Genomic DNA, 23,992 nt, shown 5'->3' with positions numbered 1-23,992 from the left:
AAAGAACGATGGCGAGACTTGTCGTGCTATCTCCAAACACAGGTGGGTATCATCTCCAACTTATAAATGCACACCAAAAGGCCTAGTGGGGAACGAACAAACGGAGGCGAAGCGCGAAAGAATGCGGAACGCAAAAAAGGAAGGATTCTGTTGTGAACTGACACTCCACTGGGCCCTGCTGTGAGTCATGTATATTGGTTCCTATATACCCGGGACCCCAGACCCTGTATACTAGCCCCTATATAGTACCATTCGATAGTGTAGATAGTTTTGTATCCTCTTTTGCCCGACAATACGAGAGAGGGTCCCTTAGTGCCCCCCGATAACATGCGACGATACGCGACTTCGTAACAGGTTATGAGCCCGGGTTAGCGCTATTGTATTCCAAGCTCCGATAGAAGGCGAGGCGCGGTTCACCGACAGAGTACGGAAGCCGAAGGCAGGACAACAGGAACGCTATTGGCAACAGCGAGACACCGAGCTAGAAGAGCAAGGAAACAGCCCGAGCTGTGGCTGTATAAACAGGGACAGTAGCAGCAGAGACTGCGCCAGGAGCCTGCGGGTGAAGACAGGCACACAGAGGAAGGACTGTGCCCTCTGTGCTCAGGGACAAAGGACAATGTGCCCCTGTATAAAGAAGGAGCAAAACCCTTTCCATGGTTAAACATGAGTCCCAGATTGCAACTGGGTGTAGGACCCCATGGACCCTAGCTGAGGGACTGAAAACAGCGGTGCAGCTGCATGCAGAATTGCAGCCAGCCCACCTGCAGCTGAGACCAAATGCAGAAGAGAGAAGAGCATTGAGGAATGATAGTTAGAGTGAGGACACCAAGACAGACAACAAGGGGAGAGGATGTTGCAACAGAGGGCTGCAGAAAGTGTAACAGCAACCTGCAGTACACCAAACCTGCTGTTGGCAGAATAACACTTCAGAGACTGCACCCCAAGCTGTCTGGATTAGTACCTTATCTCTGGTGCTGGGAGAACTTGCCAACTCTCAAAGGAAGATCTTGCAGTAACCAAAGGCTTGGTTTATACCAGATATGTTATGTTCAGGGAGGAAGCAGTTGCAAGGCAGTTCTGACATGGACTGCTGATGGCTCATAACACTTCAGAGACTGCCTGAACCTCTCACTACCTCTGGAGGCCAATGGTGAATCCAGGATCAAGAGGAGTCATGAACCTACCTTTGTCTTATGGGATAGCTACAGGAAGTCCTGAGCTGGAGGGTGCCAAAGTGGTATGCTCCCTTGATTCCCATATGCCAGCAGGAAAGCACGGCTGCTTGATAGCCGGATCATTCCAACAGGAGGCTCTAATCTGAGGAGGGACAGAGGGTGACCCATGTATAGGAAGAACCCTGCAATCATTTGACTTTTCCCCGCTTTGATTCTCCTTGGGACAGAAGGACAACTTTCCATCTGACCCAATACTAATTCTACAAGACTACAATGGATACTCAAGACAAATCCTCCGGACTTCAGAAAAGACCATGCCCAATCCTATGCAAGGACAATGCAGAAGGATGGTTCAGAAGGATGGAAATCTTCTTGAGGGGAGAAGACCTGTATCACACAATCTCCCATGAGACACACACCCATCACCCCAAAGTCACAGTACAAAGCAATCTGGTGGATATCTTTGTGCATAGGGGAGGATGATGAAGAGCTGGTCTCAGAACTCCAAACTGCAAAGGAGGTTTGGCAAGAGCTGAAGAAGAAGTATGCAGACAACCAAGCTACAGGAAGGAAACTTCTGAAGCAGTACTTCAGTTTCCAAAAGGCAGAGGACATGAGCATTGATGGAGCATGGACACACCTTCAGGCACTTGGCAAAAGGATCAAAGTTGCCCAACCTGAAATGGCTGCTGCCATAAACCCAAAGGCAAGAGCACAGGTACTCTTGTCTGGGCTTCCAGAACAATGGTCTACCATCAGAGATGCAATAGATGGTCAACCCTCACTGTCACCTGAAAGCATACTCTCAATCCTTCAGGAGAAAGAGGTGAGCATGCCTGCAGGCAGCACACCTGTGGCCTTTGCAGCCCGAGCTGCATCATCAAGAGGATCATCATCTCACAGAGGAAGAAGATCAGACAGCAAGATGTCTGACAGACAAGGACTGAGATGCAAGCTATGCAATCAAGCTGGGCACTATGTTTCAATCTGCCCATACTTGGAAATGGCCCAAGGAATAATAAAGGTGGTCTCTGAGAACAAGATCTCAGACTCAAAGGCCTTGGCCCTAGTTGCACATGATCAGGATGATGATTGGGATGAGGAGGTGGATTGAACAGCCCCAGTGCACTGTCAAGGGGAGTGTTGTGAACTGACACTCCACTGGGCCCTGCTGTGAGTCATGTATATTGGTTCCTATATACCCGGGACCCCAGACCCTGTATACTAGCCCCTATATAGTACCATTCGATAGTGTAGATAGTTTTGTATCCTCTTTTGCCCGACAATACGAGAGAGGGTCCCTTAGTGCCCCCCGATAACATGCGACGATACGCGACTTCGTAACAGATTCGAGACATTTGTTTATCCACTTCAGATGGTTGATTACTACAAACGATACCCACACCGCAGCCCCGTGCAAGTGGAGTGGAGTCGGCGGCGTCCAGAAAATGGACAAGCGCCAGCAGATCTGGCGTGCAGAAAGACGTATGATTCATCCATTCTCGCCTGCAAGGCGCCGTCTCGATGTGCTGCGCGAAGGCTGAAGCTCGCGAGGAGCTGCCACTGCCAGCGCCGCGCCGGATGCTAGGGCTTTCGAAATGCCGAAGCCGTCGTCTTGCCTCAAAGCAGCAACTCGGCCTCCACCGATCTCTGGCCTGAGTCGCGTTCTTCGGCCTATCCTCGACTGGTGGAGCGGCTCCCTGTCAGTACCCGTCGCTTGGTCGCATATTCGAGAAATATCGAACGTTAGCCCTCGCGGACTCGCTCGTAACAAGAGGTCGGGACCGAATTTTGTTTTTTTCTTGCCACGAGAAGACACGCACGACGTTCCATGATCGTGGGTGGTAGCTAAGTGAGAGCTCTGATTGGGTATGAACAATGATCACCAGGTTCAATCTCATAGGGTTGAGTACGATCTGGCGATGCATTGTCCGCTTTGTGCTATGATTATGCATACATAACATGGTTGAATTTCTACTATCAATCCTTTCCCCACCCGGGTATCATTACTTCGTGGCTCGAATCTTGCTGCCCTGCCCAACGCCACACTCTGTGCGCCGTGTCACAGAAATACACGTATCCAGATAGGCGGACTTCCCTGTCCTTGCCTGCAGACATCGATTGTGTGATGCCAAGCCGGCCTCTGATGCCTTGCAAACCTGCTGTGATCTTCTGAAGACCTCACAGGTGGTATGTACTGCCACTACTGTGACTATGCTAGGCATCCATCACGCTGCCAGCGCTGCTATACTTCGGCGTGGCTGCAGATCGTGGTATGAGCAACAATGGCGTCGCCAGTGAATGCACCTCTTCCCTGCATTTGTAAGCAAAAGTGGTATGCATCGTGCATCCCCATATGCCCGCATCCAAGCTTTCGTTAGTGGAGAGCTACTGCATCGCGGATGTGAATGAAGGTGCCATTCGCACGTGTCAGAATGATTCAGCGGCGATTAAGGATCCCATAGTCCATTCGAATCCGGAGTTAAAACGCTCGCTCCGGCCGAAACATTTTCCACCCTGCAGCTTTCAGAACTTTTCCATGTCTGAGCGTTGAGATGCGTGTGGAGCATCGCCCATTTCCTGATCCTGGTCGACATTGTCGCTTCTGCCAACGCGCATGAGCCATTGCTCTGCAGAGTCCAATGTCGCTTTTAGGACACCGCTGACTTGACTCATGACCTCCAGACCCTCGCCAGCGAAGTCGATCATGCGTCTTGCGTTTCGGCTGGTCTCTGAAGCAACCGCTTGCTGCCTCGACACGATCTGCCAGCGCTCTGGAAGCGACATGAGTTGTCGGCGGACAAAGTCTTTTGCGTTTTCTGGAAGCACTCCACCAGTGTAGGCGGACACCGACTGCACAACCACATGTAGCTTTTTCATAATCTCATCGCATACGCTCTGTATTTGCTCGGCCAAATGCCGGGCTTGTTCGTTTTGTTCCGGCGTGGAAGGGCGTTGTCCCTTTTCTAGAATGGCGCCGTCGTTTCCATTCTGTTGCGCACGAGTGCTTTCGTATTTCTCGAGACAGATCTGAAGTGCTCTGCTGAGTTGTTGCACACCAGAAGCGGCGTCTCGGAGCAATGTCAGGCAAATCCTCAGACTATTGCGTGATGTGTAGCTGAGCGCCACCGACAATCCTCCAGTGGTCACCCAGAACTGTGAACTCCAGCTCCGCGTATGGGGCGGACGCATCGGGCTTGCCTCTTCGCGATAAGAAGGGGGTCTGCTCGTTGTGTAAGGTGGCAGTTGAGCCTCCGGGCGAGGCGGCCTTTCGATGTCGCCGTTCGCTAGGGCTACGTCTTGCTTTGCCGCAGATACGTTCGCAACATCTCCTGGCCTGCGGGATTCCAAATATCGTCGAACGCCAGCATCGATACCAGTAATCCCACCGACCGAACTCGCAACGTTGATCGTGTTCCGTTCCATTAGGTTGGCAGCACCCTGAACAATGCGTGGAGTGAAGCCCTTTGTTGTCGAGTATGCTGCCAGAGAGGTCTTCACGGCTCCGCCGACCCAAGGGTGGGCCTGCGCTATGAGCTCCAGAATAGGCTCGGGGTCTTCCCTATATTCGGGGTGTCCAATGCCATTCGAGCTAGCGTTAGACACGTGCCTGCTTTGGCCTCTCGAGCCACGACTGTATTCTAGTCCATCGTCAGCATGTTGCGACATGACTTGCAAAGCGTTGTCACGTGGGTTTGTATAGTGAACACTCACCTGGATTACCCAACCCTGACAATGCTTCGGCCGCGTCGCGGACATCTGGATCTTCCATCGACACCACACTTGTCGCACGCCCGTTTCTGTCGTCCATGCTCATTACGCTTGAAGTGTCCACTGGACTTGCCATCGAGACGTCTGTTCCTCGCTCGCCGAGCGAGTTGCGACCAGGATCGATGCGCGGCAGGCTTCGCACTGATTGCGGTGATTGTGGATGCGCACTGTGTCGCGGTGCAGACATGTGCTCAAACTCTGGCGACAGCACTGTTTTGAGGTCTGGTAGTCGCACATCGCTGGGTGATCGAATCTCGTGTCTGGGTACGGTGGGCCATTCGACGCTCTCAGGCGACCGCGAGAGCACGCTCGGCGGTCTATCTTGGAGAGCCTCCATGCTGGCGCATAGGGCGCTGTCAGCTCGTATCGACGTAGGGTGTCCGGAGATCGTGCGTCAATGCCTTCGCAGACATGGACAGAAAAATACACCGCGAGGTGAAGTGATTGCAGACGTTACCCACACCCAAGATGAATCGCAAGTGTGGGAAACGCTCGGACATCCTGTGTGTGATCATAAGTCACATGCAAAGACGCTTTGACGCATGTGCATTCATCCCAGTCAGCGCGGTAGCTCGGTCGAGACGGCTAAGGAGAAGGACCAATCTTGGTTAGGGAGAGTAACTTGAATCAAATACAGTAGATTCGCAGTCAACACACCTCTTTCCTCTCAAAGTACACTGCGCCTCCGTCGCTCTCGCCCTCCAGCTCGAGCTCGTCCGTTGCCCTTACGGAATAATGCTATCTTTGTAACGGACCTATGCCTCACGCGCTTGGGTAGCGTCCAAGGACTCACTTCGCTCGTAAGCTCGCGTCGCTTGGCTCAATGACATTCAAGAGTGTCTCCAAAGGCCGTGAAAGTGCCTTCAAATTGTGGGGTAGTCACTCTCCTTAGCTGAGATCTGTTAGTCTCCTTAGTCATTTTGTAGCTCGGTTTAGAAGCCTCGTCGCCGTCCAATTAAAACTCGTGGTAGAAGAAGCATGTGAATGCGACGTTTTTCAGTCTCCCAACCTCGCTTTCACACGTGCTTCTGATATCAATCGCATGCGTAGCTTGACCCACCCGCAGCAAATATTTCCTGAACTCGCCGAACGTGCTTGATCAGTCCCGCACGCAATGGCGCAGGCATACGCGACTTCGGAGTTGTACAGTAGTGTACCTGCTCCAGTACACGGCAGACAGGGCCAGCTGGCCCAGCTCCAACTTCTCGCCAGCAGCTCTTGCACAAGCCGTTCGGAACGTCTGCCGCGGGGCGAGGCCGTGAATCGTTGCCACGAGTAGGATGGTGAGCGGCAATCTCACGGACGCCACGCTGGGAAATACGGCTTCTGATGCTGGATAATGTGCCCGAGAGTCGTGTCAGATCAGCTCGTGAGGAGATGATGCATTCCGGTGGTATATTACTGCAGCAGCACGACTTGACGATGAGGCCAGCTTGTCGCACGTGGAGTTGTCTTTCACGATGTTGCGAATCGTTGCTTGTGATGGAGGATGACGATGATCTGGAAACCCTGGAAGCCACACCTCGCTAGCTCGCGGCCAACCGGATCGCGGCAAGATCGACACGAGGCAGGAGCGCTGTTCCATCAAAGAAGGCACACTCGTGAAATCTTCTAACAAACATTGAATGCATACAAGTGCACTCACACGCATTCGCTGAGTACAGAGTGGCTTGCACAATGGAGCCTTGACTTTTGCATGCTCGAAGTCCGAGGCTGTCAGTCGGCTTTCAGGCGCCGAACGAACTATCTCATGCGCGTCGACAGCCAGAGCATGTGTTCAATGTGCGTTCGCACTGGCTTAAACAGGAGTGCCAATCCTCGACAACGCTGAGCCCCTTTCGGCCTAGCATGCAGAGATACCACTCGACGTCTTGCATGTGAACGAGAGCAATACCGACAACAGCGAGGAGCCCTGATCATACCATCGCCGTTGTTGTGTAGCCTCAGCGCAACTTAAAGGGCCCTCATCTGTGGTTGATCAGCCGCCGAATCCCCGCTGCTCGCAACAAAACTCGCCAATGATAAGTGTCACTGGCTGTCAATTCGTGAGACAGCTTGTTGTTGCTGTAGTTGGCTATTGTTTGGCGATTCTGTTGTCGGCTCGTCCATACACATCGCTATTCTCGCCCGGTCTACTGACAGGCATGCGATGTTCATCAACTTCCGCCCCTAAACGCTTCCCGCAGCCCTCGCCCCCTCCGGATCATGAGCCACAATCTCGATTGCAATGGAGATTTTCACACAAGAATCGAATGCAACTGACCTATTCCCAGTGGCCTCCAGATCCTCACTTGCCGAGACATCACGCCCATGAGCTGGTTCGATCACGGAGGAATCACTTAAAGTTGGAGGATAACACGGTTCATTATATACCATCACACGCATCGAATCGTGTCGAACTGAAAATCATGACGTCCATGCTATACATGGGGGTCCAAATCCAGCCCCAGCCACTATTACAGCTTGTGACACTTGATATGGTCCGCGAAAGAATCTACTATTTCGGGCAGCTCCTTACGCACTTGTCGTATATATACTTGCACCCTAGAGCGCCCACCACCTACGACGGGTGTTTAGCTTGCGAAGTTGACGCGCTGAAGAGAATACTTACAGGAGGTGAAATATCAACGCATTCCTCGGCGTCTGATAGACAGTCGTTCACGCACTCTCTGCACTCTTCGGTCTCACACGCTGCTGACCTCTTGCTAAGCTATGTCAATTTCAGCCACATTGTGTGTCGCAAGGTAATCTCTTACAGAGCAAGATAAAAGAGCAAAAGGGAGGCAAAGGCTTTCATTTTCTGATAAAGGACTTTGGTTTTCGTAGTTGAGACCTCACTACCAAAGGCAATGACCTGCAAGTTGTGTCTGGGAGGAGAAGGCAAAGAAGTTATATGTACGCTGTTGCTTTGTCAATGTACAGTTTGTCATGTGTATACGAGGAACGTATCGCAGGGAATATACAGGATCGATTCCTGGACATTCGCTTCCTTGTTAGCAGACGATCTAGAGCACCTTTGCCCTCATCGTCCTAACAGCTCCAGCGAGGTCGTCCATTGGGTCGACATATATCTAAAAATTTCTTTAGTCAGTCTCGAGCTTATACCCTTCTGTTCCGCGAGAGCATGATTGGAATCGTAACCACGCTCCCTGGACTTCGAGCTTGCTGTTGTCCTGGGGAACCCAAGTAGCTGCACTCACCTAATCCTCCGTCCGTCCAACATCCACCCCTAAACCGTCCCCGCAGCCTTCGCCCCCTCTGGATCATGAGCCACAACCTCAATCTCAACTCTCATATCATCCATTCCAAGCCTAGACACCCCAATGACAGTCCACACTTGTCACGGTCAGCAACATTCCCCAAGAAAAGATCAGCTTCAAAGCTCGACTCACATGGCTGATGCCCCGGCATCCACTTCTCAAAATTCCTCTTCACAGCTTCCATCGCTTCATCGTTAAGCGGAATATGATAACTATTGACCCGAAAGACTTGACTCCAGCCTTTCCCGCCCGCGGTTTTCAATGCAAGATCGACATTTGCAAAAGCTTGGTCGATTTGAGCGTTGGTTTCTTTGTAGAAGATGTCGTTTTCGGGGTTCCAGCCGCCTGGTTGGAGGTGTCAGTGCCGGCATCGATGAAACATACGAGTTCTAGGCGCGACTGACCTTGGCCAGAGCATTCGATCCGATCTCCTACTCGGACTGCCTGGCTGTACTTGTATGTTTCTACCGCTCGCTCTCCGTAGCCTGGGTAGTTGTAGTATTGGAGGTGGGCCATTGTTGCTTTAGCGATGGGGCTCGTTATTTCTTTTTCCTTGCGCAAGGTGAGGTTGCGAATTGTCCTGCAGATTGTTTCTACAGCAAGCGATTACTATTATATACTGCACATATAGAGTATCGTCGTACTGTCTACCGCCAAGGAACGACTCCAAAAGTTGGGGTTCGATGATGAATGCAGGGTCCGAAACCCGCATCACCTTTCTATGCTGCTTGCTTACGCTTCCCACCACGAGAATCTTCTGCCTGTAGTGCTGGGTCGATCTGGAAATCTTGCTCAAAGTCACCTTCACCACTATTACCGATGTCGATATCTCGAAGGTCTTCGTTGGGATCATTGTCACCATCACTTTCGTCCTTGTCTTCATTGTCTGCACTCAGACCTTTTGCCCTACGTTCCCACATGTTCTTCGCACTTCTGGCGCACTGGCCATCGCCAGATTTGACGATGTTCCTCACCTCTGTCGCCATGAGCATGCAGTGGTTGTTGTATTCTCGAGGACTCAGTACAGCATCTTTGATGTTCTCCTTGGTGAGCTTGTCGGGTAGCCGCGCGATGACCTCGTAGTCTGCGTGTGGTGGTTCTTGTTTCGCGAACAGATATCTCATCTTGTCTTTCATGATTGTGCGAACTTTAGCCATGGTGCCGTTGTGGTACCAGCCCCATTGATAGACATCACATTCGGTGGGCAGGTCCTCAGTCTGAAGAAGCTTGTATACTACAGGATCAACGACATCAATGGTCTGCCATGTTTTGCCGTTCGCGGTAATGTTCTTTCCATCGAAGACGTGTGTCGATGGTGCATCTTTCGTATGCCGCAGAGGTCTGGCCCACGTGGTGTTCGTTTCATTTTGCTTCCATGATGGACGTTCGCTGGCAGTAGAGTCTTTGAAGGCGTGCGCATCGACTTGAAACATGAGCGTCTGATAGTGGCGGTATTTGGGGTCTTTTCGAGGGTCCACTCCGTATTTGATGAGGCTGTCACGCCATGGTCCGGCTTTGAAGCTGTAGCCCACATACTGCGTAGCTTCCTTGAAAATACTTTCACTAATCGGTGGCATCGAGTTGAGAGCAACACGTTTTGTGACCAGGGGACGGTCCTCATCCAGTATCTTCTGCAATGCTGCGACAGTACGAGGCAGCATCTCGCCGCCAGGACTTTTCCTAGGCAATTCGAGTGGAGGACCTTGAGGGACTTCATCAATATCTGGTGGCAGACCCCATGTAACTCGCTTGACTGGTGCCGCAATATTCCTGGATTTGATCTGTCCATCGTCATCCTGCACGAATATGACACCTGCAGCCTGCTGGTACTCGTACTTGTGAGGCATATCGTAGCTGGTGAAATTCGGCGGCCCAGGATACTCCCCTCGATATGCGAATGGCGAGAGGTCTACGCTGAACCTGGTCAGACGATTGTAGTCGGGCGTCAGAACATGCTCTCTCAATTCCTGCATGACGGGAAGGCCTGCACTGCGCATTTGAAAGTCCGGTAGGGTGCGAAATCGATGTGTCTCGCGAAGCATGCCTACGGCTTCAATCTGATACTTGCCCTCGTTGTCGCGCAATCTACTGAGCAGTTGAGGCGCAGTAATGCTCGTTGAGTCGGTCGCAGCCTGGTCAGAGTCTGTGAAAGGCGCATCTGAGCCACGCTTGCGCTTCCGCCCTGTTCTCTTCGGAAGCGTCACCTTGACAAGCACATTTCTCGTCGAGATGCCGGAAGAGGTCAGCTTCTTTGCGAATGGATCGCCCGGCCGCAGCGAGACGCCGGCCGTGGGTTCTGGGAGTTCGTTTTGCTTGTTACTCAATTTCGAGTCGCCCACATGATGCTCGAGGACCTGTACGATATGTGAGACATGGACTTACCGTGCAGCGAGGCTCTCGACTACACTCACATGCTTGAGCTGCGCCTCCCCGCCGAGCGACTTGAAGCCTTTGTCGAAATTGCGCACGATGCATGGATGTTCTACAGCTACAATACGCTGCCCGGGCACAGGATATATGGGCGCGACTGCGCGGCTTGGCGCATCGCCACTTTCAGCACCATTTTGTTCCATTTTCGCGTCGCATCAGGTAGGCGACGGCAGCCTCGATGAAACGAGGTGAAATAGTCGATGGCGGAAGCGATGTCACGTGGGTGCAATGTGGTGGTGGTGTTGTGTCAAGATGAGGTGGGAGTGGGAGGGTGAAACGGAAAGAAGCTGGAGGGGCGCAGACGTGTGCGTGTTTGACGAGCTCAGGTCTCCCTCCAACTCTTTGGCCCATCTGCCACTGCGCTGGAGCCGTGCACGAATCAGCGCGCAATTATGCCCTCCCCGTCGTCGATCAGCCTCCTCCTGCTACGACACACCTGACCGACCGCACGCTCTCTCTCGCGACCTCGCCGTCCTCGTGCACGTCGCCGACTTCCCCGCTGCCACTGCCCTCTCCCGCCCTCCCCTGTCGACCCAAACACCACTGCACGTCCTTGGCTTGCTCCTTGGCCAAGCCGAAGCTCACGTCGACATCAGCGCGTCAATTGCACACATCGACGACGCCGCCCACCATCACCGCTCCTTAAACCCACGCCCGCGCGCGCCGACATCACCCGTTCCCTCGAGTCACGTGTCGCTTCCGCTCCGCCGCCTCCAGACGACGACGCCTGACGAGCACCAGGAGGCCGTCCGCAGGGCCGGACCCTTTCCCTCTCTCCCTCCAGCAGCATTGGCGAGCCGGTGATCGTCGTCCCACTGGGCGCAACAGATGATGAAGGGCTTCAGACAGCGCGTGGTAAGCTCCATTCCACCCGTTTTGAGACACTGCGCGTGCGAGGCAGACAGTAATGTGGTGATCTGACAGCAAGAACAGCTCTCGCGGGCGAAAGACCGAGAGGGCAACAAGCTCGCGAAGAAGGGCTCCAAAGACAACACTTCTGGCACCCAGTCCCCTGCTGGCGGCCCTTCCAATAGCCAGTCGCCCGCGGGCTCAGCTCAAGCGACGCCCACCTCCTCGACCAGCAACCTGGTGGACGGTCGAAACAAACCGCAGTCCGATGCGCCCACTCAGTCACACCCAGGCGCGCCAATGCCAGGCCAGCCTGCATCGAACGTAGCCTCCAACCAGGGCCAATTCTCACAGCACGGCACCACCAATGCAAACCCCTCGAATAGTGGACCGCATCAGCAGGGCGGTCCATCAACTCCGGGACGACTTGGCCAGCTTGCTCCTAGTGTGGTAATATCTCCAAGCGCTCCAGTGCGTGTTCCTTTGTGTGCGATCATCTCTCATATCATAATGGAGGCTGACAGATGTAGCACGTTCCTCCGCCAGGCGCCGCAGAAACAATGCCGCACGACCTCGCCCCGCCCAAAGCTGGTCAAAAGAGTCTCCTCTTCGACAGATTACAGGCCACACCGAAAGACACAGTTCCAGAGGGGATCAGGACGCCCAAACGCCAGCACTCCTCACGCTTCGACATCTCAGACCAAAGGCAACGCGAGCTTGAGAAGCTTCCTGGCTTCCACGAAGTCCCACCCAATCGCAGACAGGAACTGTTCATGCAAAAGTTGGATCAATGTAACATTATCTTCGATTTCAATGATGCCTCGGGCGACATGAAAAGCAAAGAAATCAAGCGACTGGCGTTGCACGAGCTCTTGGACTACGTCGCGCAGAACCGACAGGTCATTTCAGAGCCCATGTACCCGAGGGTCGTGGAAATGTTTGCGAAGAACTTGTTCAGACCCATTCCTCCACCTATGAACCCGCAAGGTGAAGCGTTTGACCCGGAAGAGGATGAGCCCGTCCTCGAAGTCGCCTGGCCACACATCCAGGTCGTCTACGAGTTCTTCTTGCGCTTCATCGAGAGCCAGGACTTCAACACAAACTATGCGAAGCAGTACATCGATCACAGCTTTGTGTTGCAACTCCTCGAGCTCTTTGACTCAGAAGATCCTCGCGAGCGCGATTTTTTGAAGACCACGTTGCACAGGATATACGGCAAATTCCTCAACTTGCGCTCCTTCATCAGACGCAGCATCAATAATGTCTTCTTCCAATTCATATACGAGACTGAGCGATTTAATGGAATTGCCGAGCTTCTGGAGATCTTGGGCTCGATCATCAATGGCTTCGCCCTGCCACTGAAGGAAGAGCACAAGCTCTTCTTGACCAGGGTTTTGATCCCTCTGCACAAGGTCAAAAGCTTAAGCATGTATCATCCCCAGCTTGCTTACTGCATCGTGCAATTCCTAGAGAAGGATGCCGCCCTCACTGAAGAGGTTGTGCTGGGTTTACTCCGCTACTGGCCCAAGGTCAACAGCACGAAAGAGGTCATGTTCTTGAACGAAGTGGAGGATATCTTCGAGGTTATGGACCCTGCCGAGTTTGCGAAAGTGCAGGAGCCTCTCTTTAACCAGCTCGCGAAAAGCGTTGCAAGTCCACACTTTCAGGTAAGTCGCCGTTTTACTCACCGCACCGCATGCCTAACAGTGCTATAGGTCGCTGAACGCGCACTTTACTTCTGGAACAACGAATATTTCTGTAACCTTGTCAGCGACAATGTGGATGTCATCCTTCCCATCATGTTCGCGCCTTTGTACGAGAATTCCAAGGGCCACTGGAACCGGTACGTTCATACTAGACTTGTCACGTCTGGCCCTCACTGACGACACGCACAGAACAATACACGGCATGGTGTACAACGCGATGAAGTTGTTCATGGAAGTCAATCCACAGCTATTCGATGAATGCTCGCACGAATACACGGAGCAGCAGAACAACGCGGAGGCTGTGAAGGCTAGCCGACAGGCCAAGTGGGATCGTTTGACGCAACTTGCAGAGTCCATGAAACAGAATGGACATGCCCCGGCGGTACGACCTCCCCAAGCGTATGGCAATCAGCAAAGTTCTACGCGCACCGAGGACGGAGATCCGATTTCAATGGAGCGCTTGCGCTTACAGGACGACAGGAGAGCTGAGAGGCATACCAACTCGGTACGTGGATGAGAAGCTCGAGCGTGTGTCCGCCTTTGCCTCATCCCTAGCATATTTACTGCACCGTTCTGTTGCTTTCTCCATTTCCATTCTGCGACCTTTCCCTTCACACCCTTTTTGCATAGCGCTTGGCGTTGCACCACTGTGACGCTCTTCGCAGCTCGACGGTTGTTCTGATCGGGTGCGGCATGTGTTTTAGAAGCGAGGTTTACACGGCAGCAAGATTCACCGCTCGGCGAGCTCTTCGGCACCTTCGAAAGCCAGTGCCACGAGCAGTGGCAGATCGAGAAGTAATAGTGCAAAGGGTAGCGGGGCGACTTGACGACTTGGGCACACGGGCAAGAAGAACCAGGAGGTGGTGTATCAGGAGTTCTCGTCGGCCCGAGATGGAATGAAGCGTTCTTTCTTCACGGCGTTTATGAGTTTGCAAAGAAGCCGAGGCATAGTCTTTGAACACCCTAGACGAACAGAGATTTTGTGGATTGCAGTATGCCGATGTATCGATTATTCCTTACTTTACTCATTTTGTGCTGGTAAAAGGTCACATGTTTCATGCAAGTGAGTTTTTGTTTTCGCGGATCGTGCCGCGCTCCGAGCGCTTCAAAAAAGTTGACTCGCTCTGACTTGCTCATTCGAAATGATGACAATGTAGACCGACTCTCAGAAACTGCCGCTGGCAGTTACGCCCATACATCATGACTACTATGCAGCCTGACGGCGCATACATCGCCTTACCTGGCGCGTCCGCGCTGTCAAAATTTCGTCGCGACAGGCTCATTTCACAAATCGGTGCCAAGGATCTGCAGGCGATATGGGTGCACTATGTCTCCTCTCACAGGACTCTGACAAGTGAAGAACACCAGGTCTTGCAGCAATTGCTCGAGTACGACAGCTACCCCGAGCAAGGAGAGCTGTATGATGCTCTTCAAGGAGCGGTCAATCATGGCAAATCACCTGCCGATGCCAACATCAAGCTCTTCTACGTGAGTCCGAGAGCAGGCACTATTTCACCATGGAGCTCGAAAGCCACGAACATCGCTCATGTTTGTGGTCTGGAGGATGCCGTCAAGAGAGTGGAACGCGGCATTCTCTACGCTGCCAAATTCGATCAGGCCCCACAGGATGGCTCTATTCCCAGCCCGGACTCATTGCACGATCGCATGACTGACAACCTCGCAACGCATCCACCCGACCTCGATGCGATGTTTGCTCAAGCTGCTCCTGCTCCGTTGACGAGGGTCGACTTGTTGCACAATTCCGCCGGGCCCGAGTCTGCACTCCGCGAGGCTAACAAGACGCTCGGCCTCGCTCTAGATGAGTCTGAGATCAAGTATCTGATCGATGCCTACTCCAAGGACTTGCAGCGAAATCCAACAGACGTGGAGTTGTTCATGTTTGCTCAAGTGAATTCCGAGCATTGTCGGCACAAGCAATTCAATGCTCAATGGACTATCGATGGCAAGGTCATGGACCACAGTCTGTTCCAGATGATCCGCAACACCCATAGAGTCAACCCAGACTTTGTCCTATCGGCATACAGCGACAATGCTGCTGTCATGCAAGGATATCCGGGCAGTCAATGGGCCCCGGATCAGCTGACTGGAGAATGGAAGCAGACCAAAGAAGACGTCCACTACCTAGGAAAAGTCGAGACTCACAACCACCCGACGGCTGTGTCTCCCTACCCCGGAGCTGCGACTGGCTCTGGAGGCGAGATCAGAGACGAGGGCGCAGTCGGTAGAGGCTCGAAGCCCAAGACCGGTCTTACTGGCTTCAGCGTTTCAGATCTGCACATTCCTGGTCATGGTCAGCCATGGGAGCTCGACATCGGCAAACCAGGACATCTTGCCAGCAGTCTTGACATCATGCTCGAGGCCCCCATTGGAAGTGCAGCCTTCAACAATGAGTTCGGCCGGCCGAGCACGACTGGATACTTCCGTACTCTGTCTATGAAGGTGCCTGTAGACGAGAACACAACCGAGGTGCGCGGCTATCACAAGCCCATTATGATCGCAGGTGGTGTCGGAACAGTGCGACCAGGAAACGAGATCAAGAGGAAAGAAGATGTCAGCCCTGGTGCACATATGGTCGTGCTCGGTGGCCCGGCGATGCTTATCGGACTTGGTGGTGGTGCAGCCTCCAGCATACAGTCCGGAGAAGGCAGCGTTGACCTGGACTTTGCAAGTGTGCAGCGTGGAAATGCTGAAGTGGAGAGGCGAGCTCAAGAAGTCATCAACACATGTGCCTCGCTCGGATCGGAGAGCCCAATCCAATTCATTCACGATGTTGGTGCTGGTGGCTTGTCCAACGCGTTGCCAGAGCTGGCCCATGACTCCGGCTATGGTGCCAAATTCGAGTTGAGAGAAGTTGATAATGCCGACCCGAGTCTGAGCCCTCTGCAGATCTGGTGCTGTGAAGCCCAAGAGCGATATGTCATGGCCGTCGCACCTAATAAACTTGAGGCATTCAGAAAGATCTGCAAGCGCGAAAGATGTGGTTATTCGGTGGTAGGTCAAGCTACCAAAGAGCAACGACTGATCTTGATGGATCGAGACTCCAAAGAGGAGCCGCTACCTATCGACCTGCCAATGTCGACCCTGTTTGGAAAGCCGCCCAAGATGTCGAGGGTTGTCGACTCACGCAAGCTCAAACTACCTGCATTCGATAGCAGTCTCTCGTCGTACATTCCTGCATCGCCAACAAAGGCGCAAAATGTTCTGCCGTATGCCGTTGACCGCGTCTTGGCACTGCCATCTGTTGGATCAAAATCCTTCCTCATCACGATTGGAGATCGCACAGTGGGTGGCCTGACAGTCCGAGACCAGATGGTAGGACCTTGGCAGACACCAGTAGCTGATGTATCTGTTACGGCAACGTCTCTCACCCCAGGCATAACCACTGGCGAGGCTATGGCTATGGGTGAGAAGCCTATGCTTGCGTTGATCTCAGCTGCTGCATCCGCACGCATGGCAGTGGCAGAGTCTCTGCTCAATATCGCTGCTGCAAGCATTCCCAACAGGCTGAAGCGCATCCGCCTCTCAGCCAATTGGATGGCAGCAAGCAGTCACCCGGGCGAGGGTGCTGCATTGTATGAGGCTGTGGAGGCTATTGGTATGGAGCTGTGCCCTGAGCTGGGTATCAGCATTCCTGTCGGCAAGGACTCAATGTCGATGAAGACGAAATGGGAGGACAAAGAAGTCACTGCACCACTTTCGCTGGTGGTCACGGCATTTGCGCCTGTGAATGACCTGAGCAGCACATGGACCCCAACACTGGCGCGCTACGAAGACGTTGGCGAGACTCTCCTGATGTTCGTCGACCTGGCCGGGGGCAAGAAGGCACTTGGCGGTTCCGCTCTTGGACAGGTCTTTGGTCAAGTTGGCAACACTGCCCCAGACGTTCACGATGTGGACTTCATCAAGGACTTCTACCATGCTGTCGAGCAACTTCACGAGACCGATATCGTGCTTGCCTACCACGATCGTTCAGATGGTGGTCTGTTCACGACGCTTGCGGAAATGATGTTCGCAGGTCGCTGCGGCTTGGATCTCATGCTCGACCGCATCGTCAAATCGGGAAGGCCGCAAGATGTAATCGAGACACTCTTCAACGAGGAATTGGGCGCGGTATTCCAGATCCGCAAGAAGGATGAGAGTCAGTTCCGCGGCGTGTTCGCGCCTATGACACCCATCACCATTGCCTCTGTCCCCAAGTCTTCCCGACAAGAGCTCGCTATCCACTACGGAGCAGATTGTATTTACCGCGCGTCGAGATCAGAGCTGCAACAGAAGTGGCACCACACTTCCTGGGCGATGCAGCGCCTGCGTGACAACCCAGACTGTGCCGACGCCGAAAAGGTCAACATTGACGACAACAAGAATCCCGGCCTGCAGTACAAGCTCACCTTCAAGCCCGAAGAGAACATCCTACCTTGGTCCACATCGATCGCAGCCACTATCAAACAGAAACCTCGCGTCGCTATCCTCCGCGAGCAAGGTGTCAACGGCCAAGCAGAAATGGCCTTCGCCTTCTCCGTCGCAGGCTTCAGTCCCATCGACGTACACATGACCGACATCCTCACCGGTCGCTTCTCCCTCGCCTCATGCGTCGGCCTCGCTGCCTGCGGTGGTTTCAGCTACGGCGACGTCCTCGGTGCCGGCCAAGGCTGGGCCAAATCCGTGCTGCTCCACGAAGGCACCCGCGCCGAATTCAAGAACTTCTTCGAGCGCAAAGATACTTTCGCCCTGGGAGTCTGCAATGGCTGTCAATTCCTCTCTCGTTTGACAGAACTTATTCCAGGCGCAGAGAATTGGCCAACTTTCGAACGCAATGTGAGCGAACAGTACGAGGCTCGTGTGTGTATGGTGCAAGTCACGGAGAAAGCGGACAACTACAAGGATCCTTCTGTTTTCCTGCACGGCATGGATGGCTCGTACTTGCCTATTGTGACTGCCCACGGCGAAGGTCGCGCTTCGTTCCCGCAGTCGGGAGAGTCTTCTGCGCAGAATCTGATTGATCAAGGACTCGTTTCGATGCGGTATGTGGACAACTATCTGCGACCAACTGAGGCTTACCCATACAACCCGAACGGATCTCCTTTGGGTATCACTGGTGTGAGGACACCAGATGGTAGGGTCTTAGCGTTGATGCCACATCCCGAGAGAACGATCTTGAAGGAAGTGGCGAGCTACTTGCCACGAGAGGAGAAGAAGGAATGGGGAGACTTTGGTCCTTGGACGAGAATGTTCAAGAGTGCCAGGCGCTGGGTGGGATAGTTTGCGCGACCTGCCTCGCTTGAGTAAAAGCACGATTTTGCAAACGAGAGTCAATAGACTATGGGTTTCGATAGAGCGCTGAATAACACGTCCTGCCTTTGGCCATTCTTCACCTTCCACCACTCGAAGCACTCGGCGGCAAATCCTCCTCTCTTGTGCCCCAATCACTTTCCTGACTACCTAGCGTCAACTCCAGCACACCGCCTTCCAAGAAGAACTCGTGCCCTATCCAGCTCCTCGCATACTCCTCCCCGTCAAGCTTCGCACTCTGGATATAGATATTCTCATACTCCACATCGAAGTTCACATTCCTAATCGTGGCTGTCTTCCCCGTCACAGGCGAAGTCCAACCCACAAACTCAAAGAACGGCGGAGTAATCAAATAAACATTTTGACCCGCGACCGGAAACAGCCCAGACATCGCGAATGCAAGAAAAGAGCCTTGCGCCCCACTGTCATCGTTCCCGGGCAAGCCATTAATGGAAGAATTGAAATAGCTCGGAATATACGTGTGTAATCTCTTCGCAGAAAGCCCTGGTCTGCCAGCATAGTGGTATTGGAAACAAGTCAGCTCACTTGGCTCATTGCCGATATCGAGGAGGCCGCTTTCGTGAAGGTAGTCCAAGCGACGAACAAAATTGTCTGCGCCTCCAACAGCACGAATCAGTCCCTCTTGGTCCTGCGGTACATAGAACACATATTCCCAGATAGCAGATTCGAACGTCTCCCGAGGATTACTGGAATAGCTACAAAATTTCGAATCAAGAGGCGAGCATTCCATGGGATCTTGGAATCGCCAGGTCCCGTTTGCGAAGCGTGGTTGTAGGAAGCCGACGAATCCAGTATCTGTCCCGTTCGGCCAGATAGAAGTTTGATCTGCCTTGAAGAGATTCTGCCAATTTGCGCTGCGCTCCAAATACTTCTCGTAATCAGTATCGTGACCAAGACCACGAGCTACTTGTGCAATTGCGAAATCGTCATAAGCGTATTCTAGCGTGCGGCTGACGCTGTGGAAAGATGGACCGAAGCCAAGGTAATCGTAGTCTTGGAAAGGAATGTAACCGTACTGCTTCCAGCTGATGAGTCCACCGCGGCCGTTGACGCCCCAGTCGGATGGTTCGTTCTCAGCATCGTTGACGATTGCTTTGTAGGCTAAATTCCAGTCAATGCCGCTGATGTTCTTGACGTAGGCATCACCAATCACTACGTCCGCGTTACTCCCACCCTGGGAGTAGCCTTTGCAGAGCTGCATGCGGCAGTCTGGAAGCCAGCCAAGATGAACGTAAGTGTCTAGCAGGCTTCCGATGAGCTGTGATAGCACATCTGGTTGATAGATAGCGAGGAAAGGGAATGCAGTTCGGAACGAATCCCATATGCTAGAAAGCGTCAGCAGAACAGAAGGGCTGCGAGGCAGAGGGATGCGTACCAATAAAAGCTGTCGAAGTATGGTTCACTACTCTGCCACAGTGGGTTCTCTCCTGTGTAGTTCTGAGGCGAGATCATTGTACGATAGATTCCAGTGAAGAAGGTCTTCTGGAGCGATGTAGATGCTCCTCCAGCTTCAATGGTAACGCTGGTGAATTTCGACTTCCATGCGTCCGCAGCAGCTTCTCGTACTCGGTCGAAATTGAAATCTGAAATCTCGGTCTCCGCATTATTACAGGCCTGTCGTGTGCTCATGAAGCTCAAGCCAATTCGAGCTGTGAAATTGCCACTCTGCGGAGACTTCAAGCGAACGAAAGCGCCAGCCTGGATGTAGAATAAACTATACCCACGATTCACGAACAGCTCTTTTTGCCCACTGCCTGCGCGATCGTTGACCCAAATGCCTGTATCTTTTACTTTTGCACCTTGGAAGTCGACGCAGAAGTAAGCCTGGTAAGAACCGACGCCAAAACTAGGCAGGAAAGTTCCATTGCCCATGATACGGCCAGTGTCTGGATCAACGCTAACAGAAGCATTCTGTCTGCTATCCTGTAGATCTGTCAAATCTAACAAAATCAAGGGATCCGTCTGGTTGTTCGAAGCAGAAAACCGATATAGAGCAGTATGTTCAGTTGTTGTAGTTTCCATGACCATGCCGTTGGCCAGCTTCAGCGTAAAGTATCCAGGCTGCGCTCGAACGCTTCCATTGACCACATCCACAGCTCGATCGATCTTGGCTCCATATTTACAGGCAATCTGGTCGTCGTCGCAGTACTGCACCGACAGTGGAAAGTTGCCCATGCTAGGTTGTCCGCCAGTACCAGAATCGTGCAGAGCTGAGAAGCCTGTCACATTGGAGCCGTCGTAGCTAAAGCCTGCAGTATTCTGGCCAGAAACATCTGCGACGGACTTGGCCATGCCGAAGGGCAAAGAGGCTCCGGCGAAGACGTTGCCGCCATTGTATGAACCTATGAGCGGGTCGACCAGGTCGTAGTTGTGCTGCTCAGAAGTGGTTGCAGCAGTGATGGTTGTCAGCAGTAATAGGCGTGCTATGCCTGTGATTATTGACTTCATGTCCGGTGTGAGGTTGATGAGTGAACAAGAAAGCTTAGCCAGGCAGATATGGTGATATGGCTGGGTGAGTACCGTCTGAGTGGTATGCGATCTGCCCGCTTACATGGTATCCTCGCCTTCCTGCTCAGGTACCACATGGCTGATCTCCCGGTAGAGGTGTGACGAGGTTGCATATGAGGTGACATCGCTACTACTTCGAGCTATGCCGTGACATCCGAGGTGCATGAAGAGTATCACTGGACAAAACCCGACTGAGAAATGGCGGAGCAGAATAGAAAGGGTGGTTGAAGGTTGTACAAGCTTGGGAAAGTGGCGTCATGCGCCTAGCTAAAGTTTGAGGGCTGTCTCGGCTTTAATCCAACTCAATTCCATTAATTGTTTAGACCGATCATGAATTGACGAGTTTTGAATTCAGGTTACCAGGTCCTGCGCGAGATCCGACCTAGAGCTGCGTTGCCAAGAACTGATTCCGACAGTTACTCTTTGAAGGCAATAGCAACAGTGATGAGGCTGGGATGCCTCGGGGTGAAGGCGTCACAGGCATCGTGGCACTTCTGACCATGCAGCGCTACTAATCCGACCAGCCAGCCCGTGCCTCGATGCATCCACTGGAACTGTGCGTGCGTGTTTCAGCCTCGTTCAGCTCTGAATTGGTTGTGGCTGGCACAGATCCAATGTGCCAGGTGAGCCAGATGAGCCAGCAGAGCCCCTTGCCAGGTGGTTACTCCATGTGCAGCACAGCACCAGACGGAGGTTGTACTTTGTCGGCTGTCAATGTCTTCCGCGATGGCGTGCATGCGAAACGTTATGTTTGTTGCATTCAGCCAGGAGCATGGTATGAATTGCTCTTCCGCGGATGTACGATCAGCTCCGGCATGTATACCTCTCCATCAAACTCTCTCATGAAAGTGGGCAGTTCATTTGGCACCACAGCATATTCAGGGTGTTCAAGATCTCCATCTTGACTCCTGTCCCCATATGTCCCCATCCAATGCTCAAAGACCGGATCAGCCAGCGATGACCACCAATCGAACGTTACCGGGCGGGTAAAGAATGCCAGAGAACTACCTCGATAGTTTCCTGCACCATTGGCAATGCCGTCTGGCATTCGATTAGGCAGTCCTCCGTTCCTGACCCAATTGAGCTCATGGTGTTGCCGCTCGGGGTACTGGTACAATGGTAGTGGAAGGCCTACAACTTTCAGGCCTAGCCAAAGGGCCCAACTGGGCAGCGTAGCCTCACTAGGCACCCTTAATCCCGATTGATGCTGAGAGCGGTGAATAGCTTCCAGCAGATCGTACGAGGCCCTCGCCTGTGCGGGTACGGACATGTATCGTGGAATATTGTCTGCAAAGCCGCCGAGGTACCAATCCCTGAACACCCAGTCTTCCTGCTTCTCAAATCTTCGCACGTCGTTTAGCTGGCCAAATAAAAGGAGATCGGCATCTTTTCCCACGCCTACCTGGAAGTCATCGTCTTCTGGCTTGAGAGGCAGTGTTGGGCCGAATGGTGTGACATTGTTAATTGTGTCCGGTCCCCAGATCGTGGCAGCGCCGTGTAGGGACTGATTGATCTTAGCCGAGAACTCGCTGTATGTGCCGTGAATGCTTGACATGTAGGCCCAGCTTGCTCGCTCGCGGGCTTGCTTATAGGGTTGTTCTCGGCCAAATTTATCGAAACCCTGTAGCATCTTGCCAACATGCCCAGTAAACCGCGTATCCATTTCGATCTGCCAGTAGTGGTCGAACTCAGGATAGAAGTGGGCGAACAGCTGAAGTGGCTGCATAATCTGCCACATTGAACGATACTCTTCTGTTTTGGGGTACCAATTGCGTTGCAGGCTCTCATCAAATAAGACCGATATACTGCGAAACTCCTTCGGTACGGACTCCAGGACATGATTGTACTGGGTGTAGTTCGAGAACACGTCCTTGCACTCAGGCTGGTCGCTACATTTGAGATCGATGAGCAGGAAAACTTGATAGTCTGCGTTTGTTGCAAGAGCGGCTTCGGTGATGATGGAGCGCAGGTTCCAAAGGTCTTCAGGATGGTACTCGTATGTGCTCCAGGTTCTTAAAACAATGGCTTGTCGTCCTGTCTTCTCTCGCGAGGCCTCAGGTAGATGCGTATCGCCGACATTGCGAAATCGTGGACCTGGCTCGAAGAAATCGAGGTGGCCGAAACGCTCTCGGTTGCTCTCTGCGCAAACACTCTGTAGCTGACCCCAGTCAACCGAATCCCAATCCACCTCGCTCTGTGCAGCTGAGGCATTGCTGTAGCCATACGGCCCATATCGCTGCTTGAAAGTCATCCATCCTTGAGACAGATTGAGAGCCTTATACGAGCCAAAGGTAGGCTCGGTATAGGCTACGCTTGAGAGCTCCGCTGACGCCTGAGGGATATCGACATTGTTCCCAGCATCGATCAGAGCGCCTCTGACGCCCTTGCAAGATATCCGGGGTTGCCTGGCTCTATTGTCGCTGCCGGGGTCGACACGTGGTATCTGGGGCTCTGTCGACAGCGTTCCTGTGATCTTAGAAGGCCAACTCGCAGTGGACTGCCAACTGAAAATTAGCAGAAAGAGGCTGAGCAACAGCACCACAGCTGCGAAGCGCAGTATACGATTCGATACTGTTGTCATCGTTACATTTGTATTTGAGACTCGCGGCAAAGAGAGTCGCGAGATGATCACTGACCTGAACGTCGCGGTCTGTCTCACAGGATCGTGCTGTGCATCGTTTGCTCGTGCGCTCGTTTGCTGAGCCTTGCGGCACAGCATGTGGTATGTGGGGCTCCTAAGTGGCTTAGCTTTCTGATAAATTGCATGCTTTCTGCAACACTGCGTAAGGCTGGTTGGCTCAAATCCTTCTGACGAGCTGGCATAACAAATCGTTGGTGTGCAATCCCTGCTTCACCTCAATCTGACCTCGCCTTGGCGTATGATTGAGTCCTACCGTTTTATGATTGGTCAGCTCCACATATCAAGACTTCACTTCAGCGGCGCGAAGGATTGGGAACA

General features: G+C 52.9%; 7 protein-coding genes across 8 annotated transcripts; 2 read left to right on the top strand and 5 right to left on the bottom strand.

The window, feature by feature from the left end:
• Positions 1-3,704: 3,704 nt before the first annotated feature.
• On the bottom strand, positions 3,705-5,286 carry CKM354_001094900 (uncharacterized protein; the record flags this gene model as incomplete). The annotated part of the gene is made up of 2 exons (XM_044806422.1): positions 3,705-4,819; positions 4,893-5,286. The coding sequence occupies 2 exons, from the start codon at positions 5,284-5,286 to the stop codon at positions 3,705-3,707; spliced, it is 1,509 nt and encodes a 502-aa protein (XP_044662357.1).
• A 2,892-nt stretch (positions 5,287-8,178) lies between these two features.
• On the bottom strand, positions 8,179-8,725 carry CKM354_001094800 (uncharacterized protein; the record flags this gene model as incomplete). The annotated part of the gene is made up of 3 exons (XM_044806421.1): positions 8,179-8,285; positions 8,342-8,554; positions 8,614-8,725. 3 exons carry the CDS (start codon positions 8,723-8,725, stop codon positions 8,179-8,181), a joined length of 432 nt encoding a protein of 143 aa, XP_044662356.1.
• Positions 8,726-8,928: 203 nt separating this feature from the next.
• Positions 8,929-10,782, bottom strand: CKM354_001094700 (uncharacterized protein; the record flags this gene model as incomplete). The annotated part of the gene is made up of 2 exons (XM_044806420.1): positions 8,929-10,563; positions 10,621-10,782. 2 exons carry the CDS (start codon positions 10,780-10,782, stop codon positions 8,929-8,931), a joined length of 1,797 nt encoding a protein of 598 aa, XP_044662355.1.
• Positions 10,783-11,467: 685 nt separating this feature from the next.
• On the top strand, positions 11,468-13,711 carry CKM354_001094600 (uncharacterized protein; the record flags this gene model as incomplete). Of its 2 annotated transcripts, none has more annotated exons than XM_044806418.1 (5): positions 11,468-11,494; positions 11,573-11,959; positions 12,019-13,155; positions 13,204-13,331; positions 13,384-13,711. In XM_044806418.1, 5 exons carry the CDS (start codon positions 11,468-11,470, stop codon positions 13,709-13,711), a joined length of 2,007 nt encoding a protein of 668 aa, XP_044662353.1. The 2 variants fall into 2 exon arrangements, with proteins under 2 accessions (XP_044662353.1, XP_044662354.1); XM_044806419.1 differs by having other exon boundaries at positions 11,564-11,959.
• Positions 13,712-14,394: 683 nt separating this feature from the next.
• CKM354_001094500 (phosphoribosylformylglycinamidine synthase) lies at positions 14,395-18,474 on the top strand (the record flags this gene model as incomplete). Its single annotated transcript, XM_044806417.1, has 1 exon — positions 14,395-18,474. One exon carries the CDS (start codon positions 14,395-14,397, stop codon positions 18,472-18,474), a length of 4,080 nt encoding a protein of 1,359 aa, XP_044662352.1.
• A 109-nt stretch (positions 18,475-18,583) lies between these two features.
• On the bottom strand, positions 18,584-20,973 carry CKM354_001094400 (uncharacterized protein; the record flags this gene model as incomplete). The annotated part of the gene is made up of 2 exons (XM_044806416.1): positions 18,584-19,850; positions 19,901-20,973. The coding sequence occupies 2 exons, from the start codon at positions 20,971-20,973 to the stop codon at positions 18,584-18,586; spliced, it is 2,340 nt and encodes a 779-aa protein (XP_044662351.1).
• Positions 20,974-21,793: 820 nt separating this feature from the next.
• On the bottom strand, positions 21,794-23,752 carry CKM354_001094300 (uncharacterized protein; the record flags this gene model as incomplete). Its single annotated transcript, XM_044806415.1, has 1 exon — positions 21,794-23,752. The coding sequence occupies one exon, from the start codon at positions 23,750-23,752 to the stop codon at positions 21,794-21,796; it is 1,959 nt and encodes a 652-aa protein (XP_044662350.1).
• Positions 23,753-23,992: the final 240 nt, after the last annotated feature.

The sequence above is a fragment of the Cercospora kikuchii genome (genome assembly GCF_019650295.1).
Source record: "Cercospora kikuchii DNA, contig_00007, whole genome shotgun sequence".
In the NCBI taxonomy this organism is placed as follows: Eukaryota; Fungi; Ascomycota; class Dothideomycetes; order Mycosphaerellales; family Mycosphaerellaceae; genus Cercospora; species Cercospora kikuchii.
The sequence above is the reverse complement of the archived record's forward strand: the minus strand, read 5'-3'. Positions and strand labels throughout refer to the sequence as shown.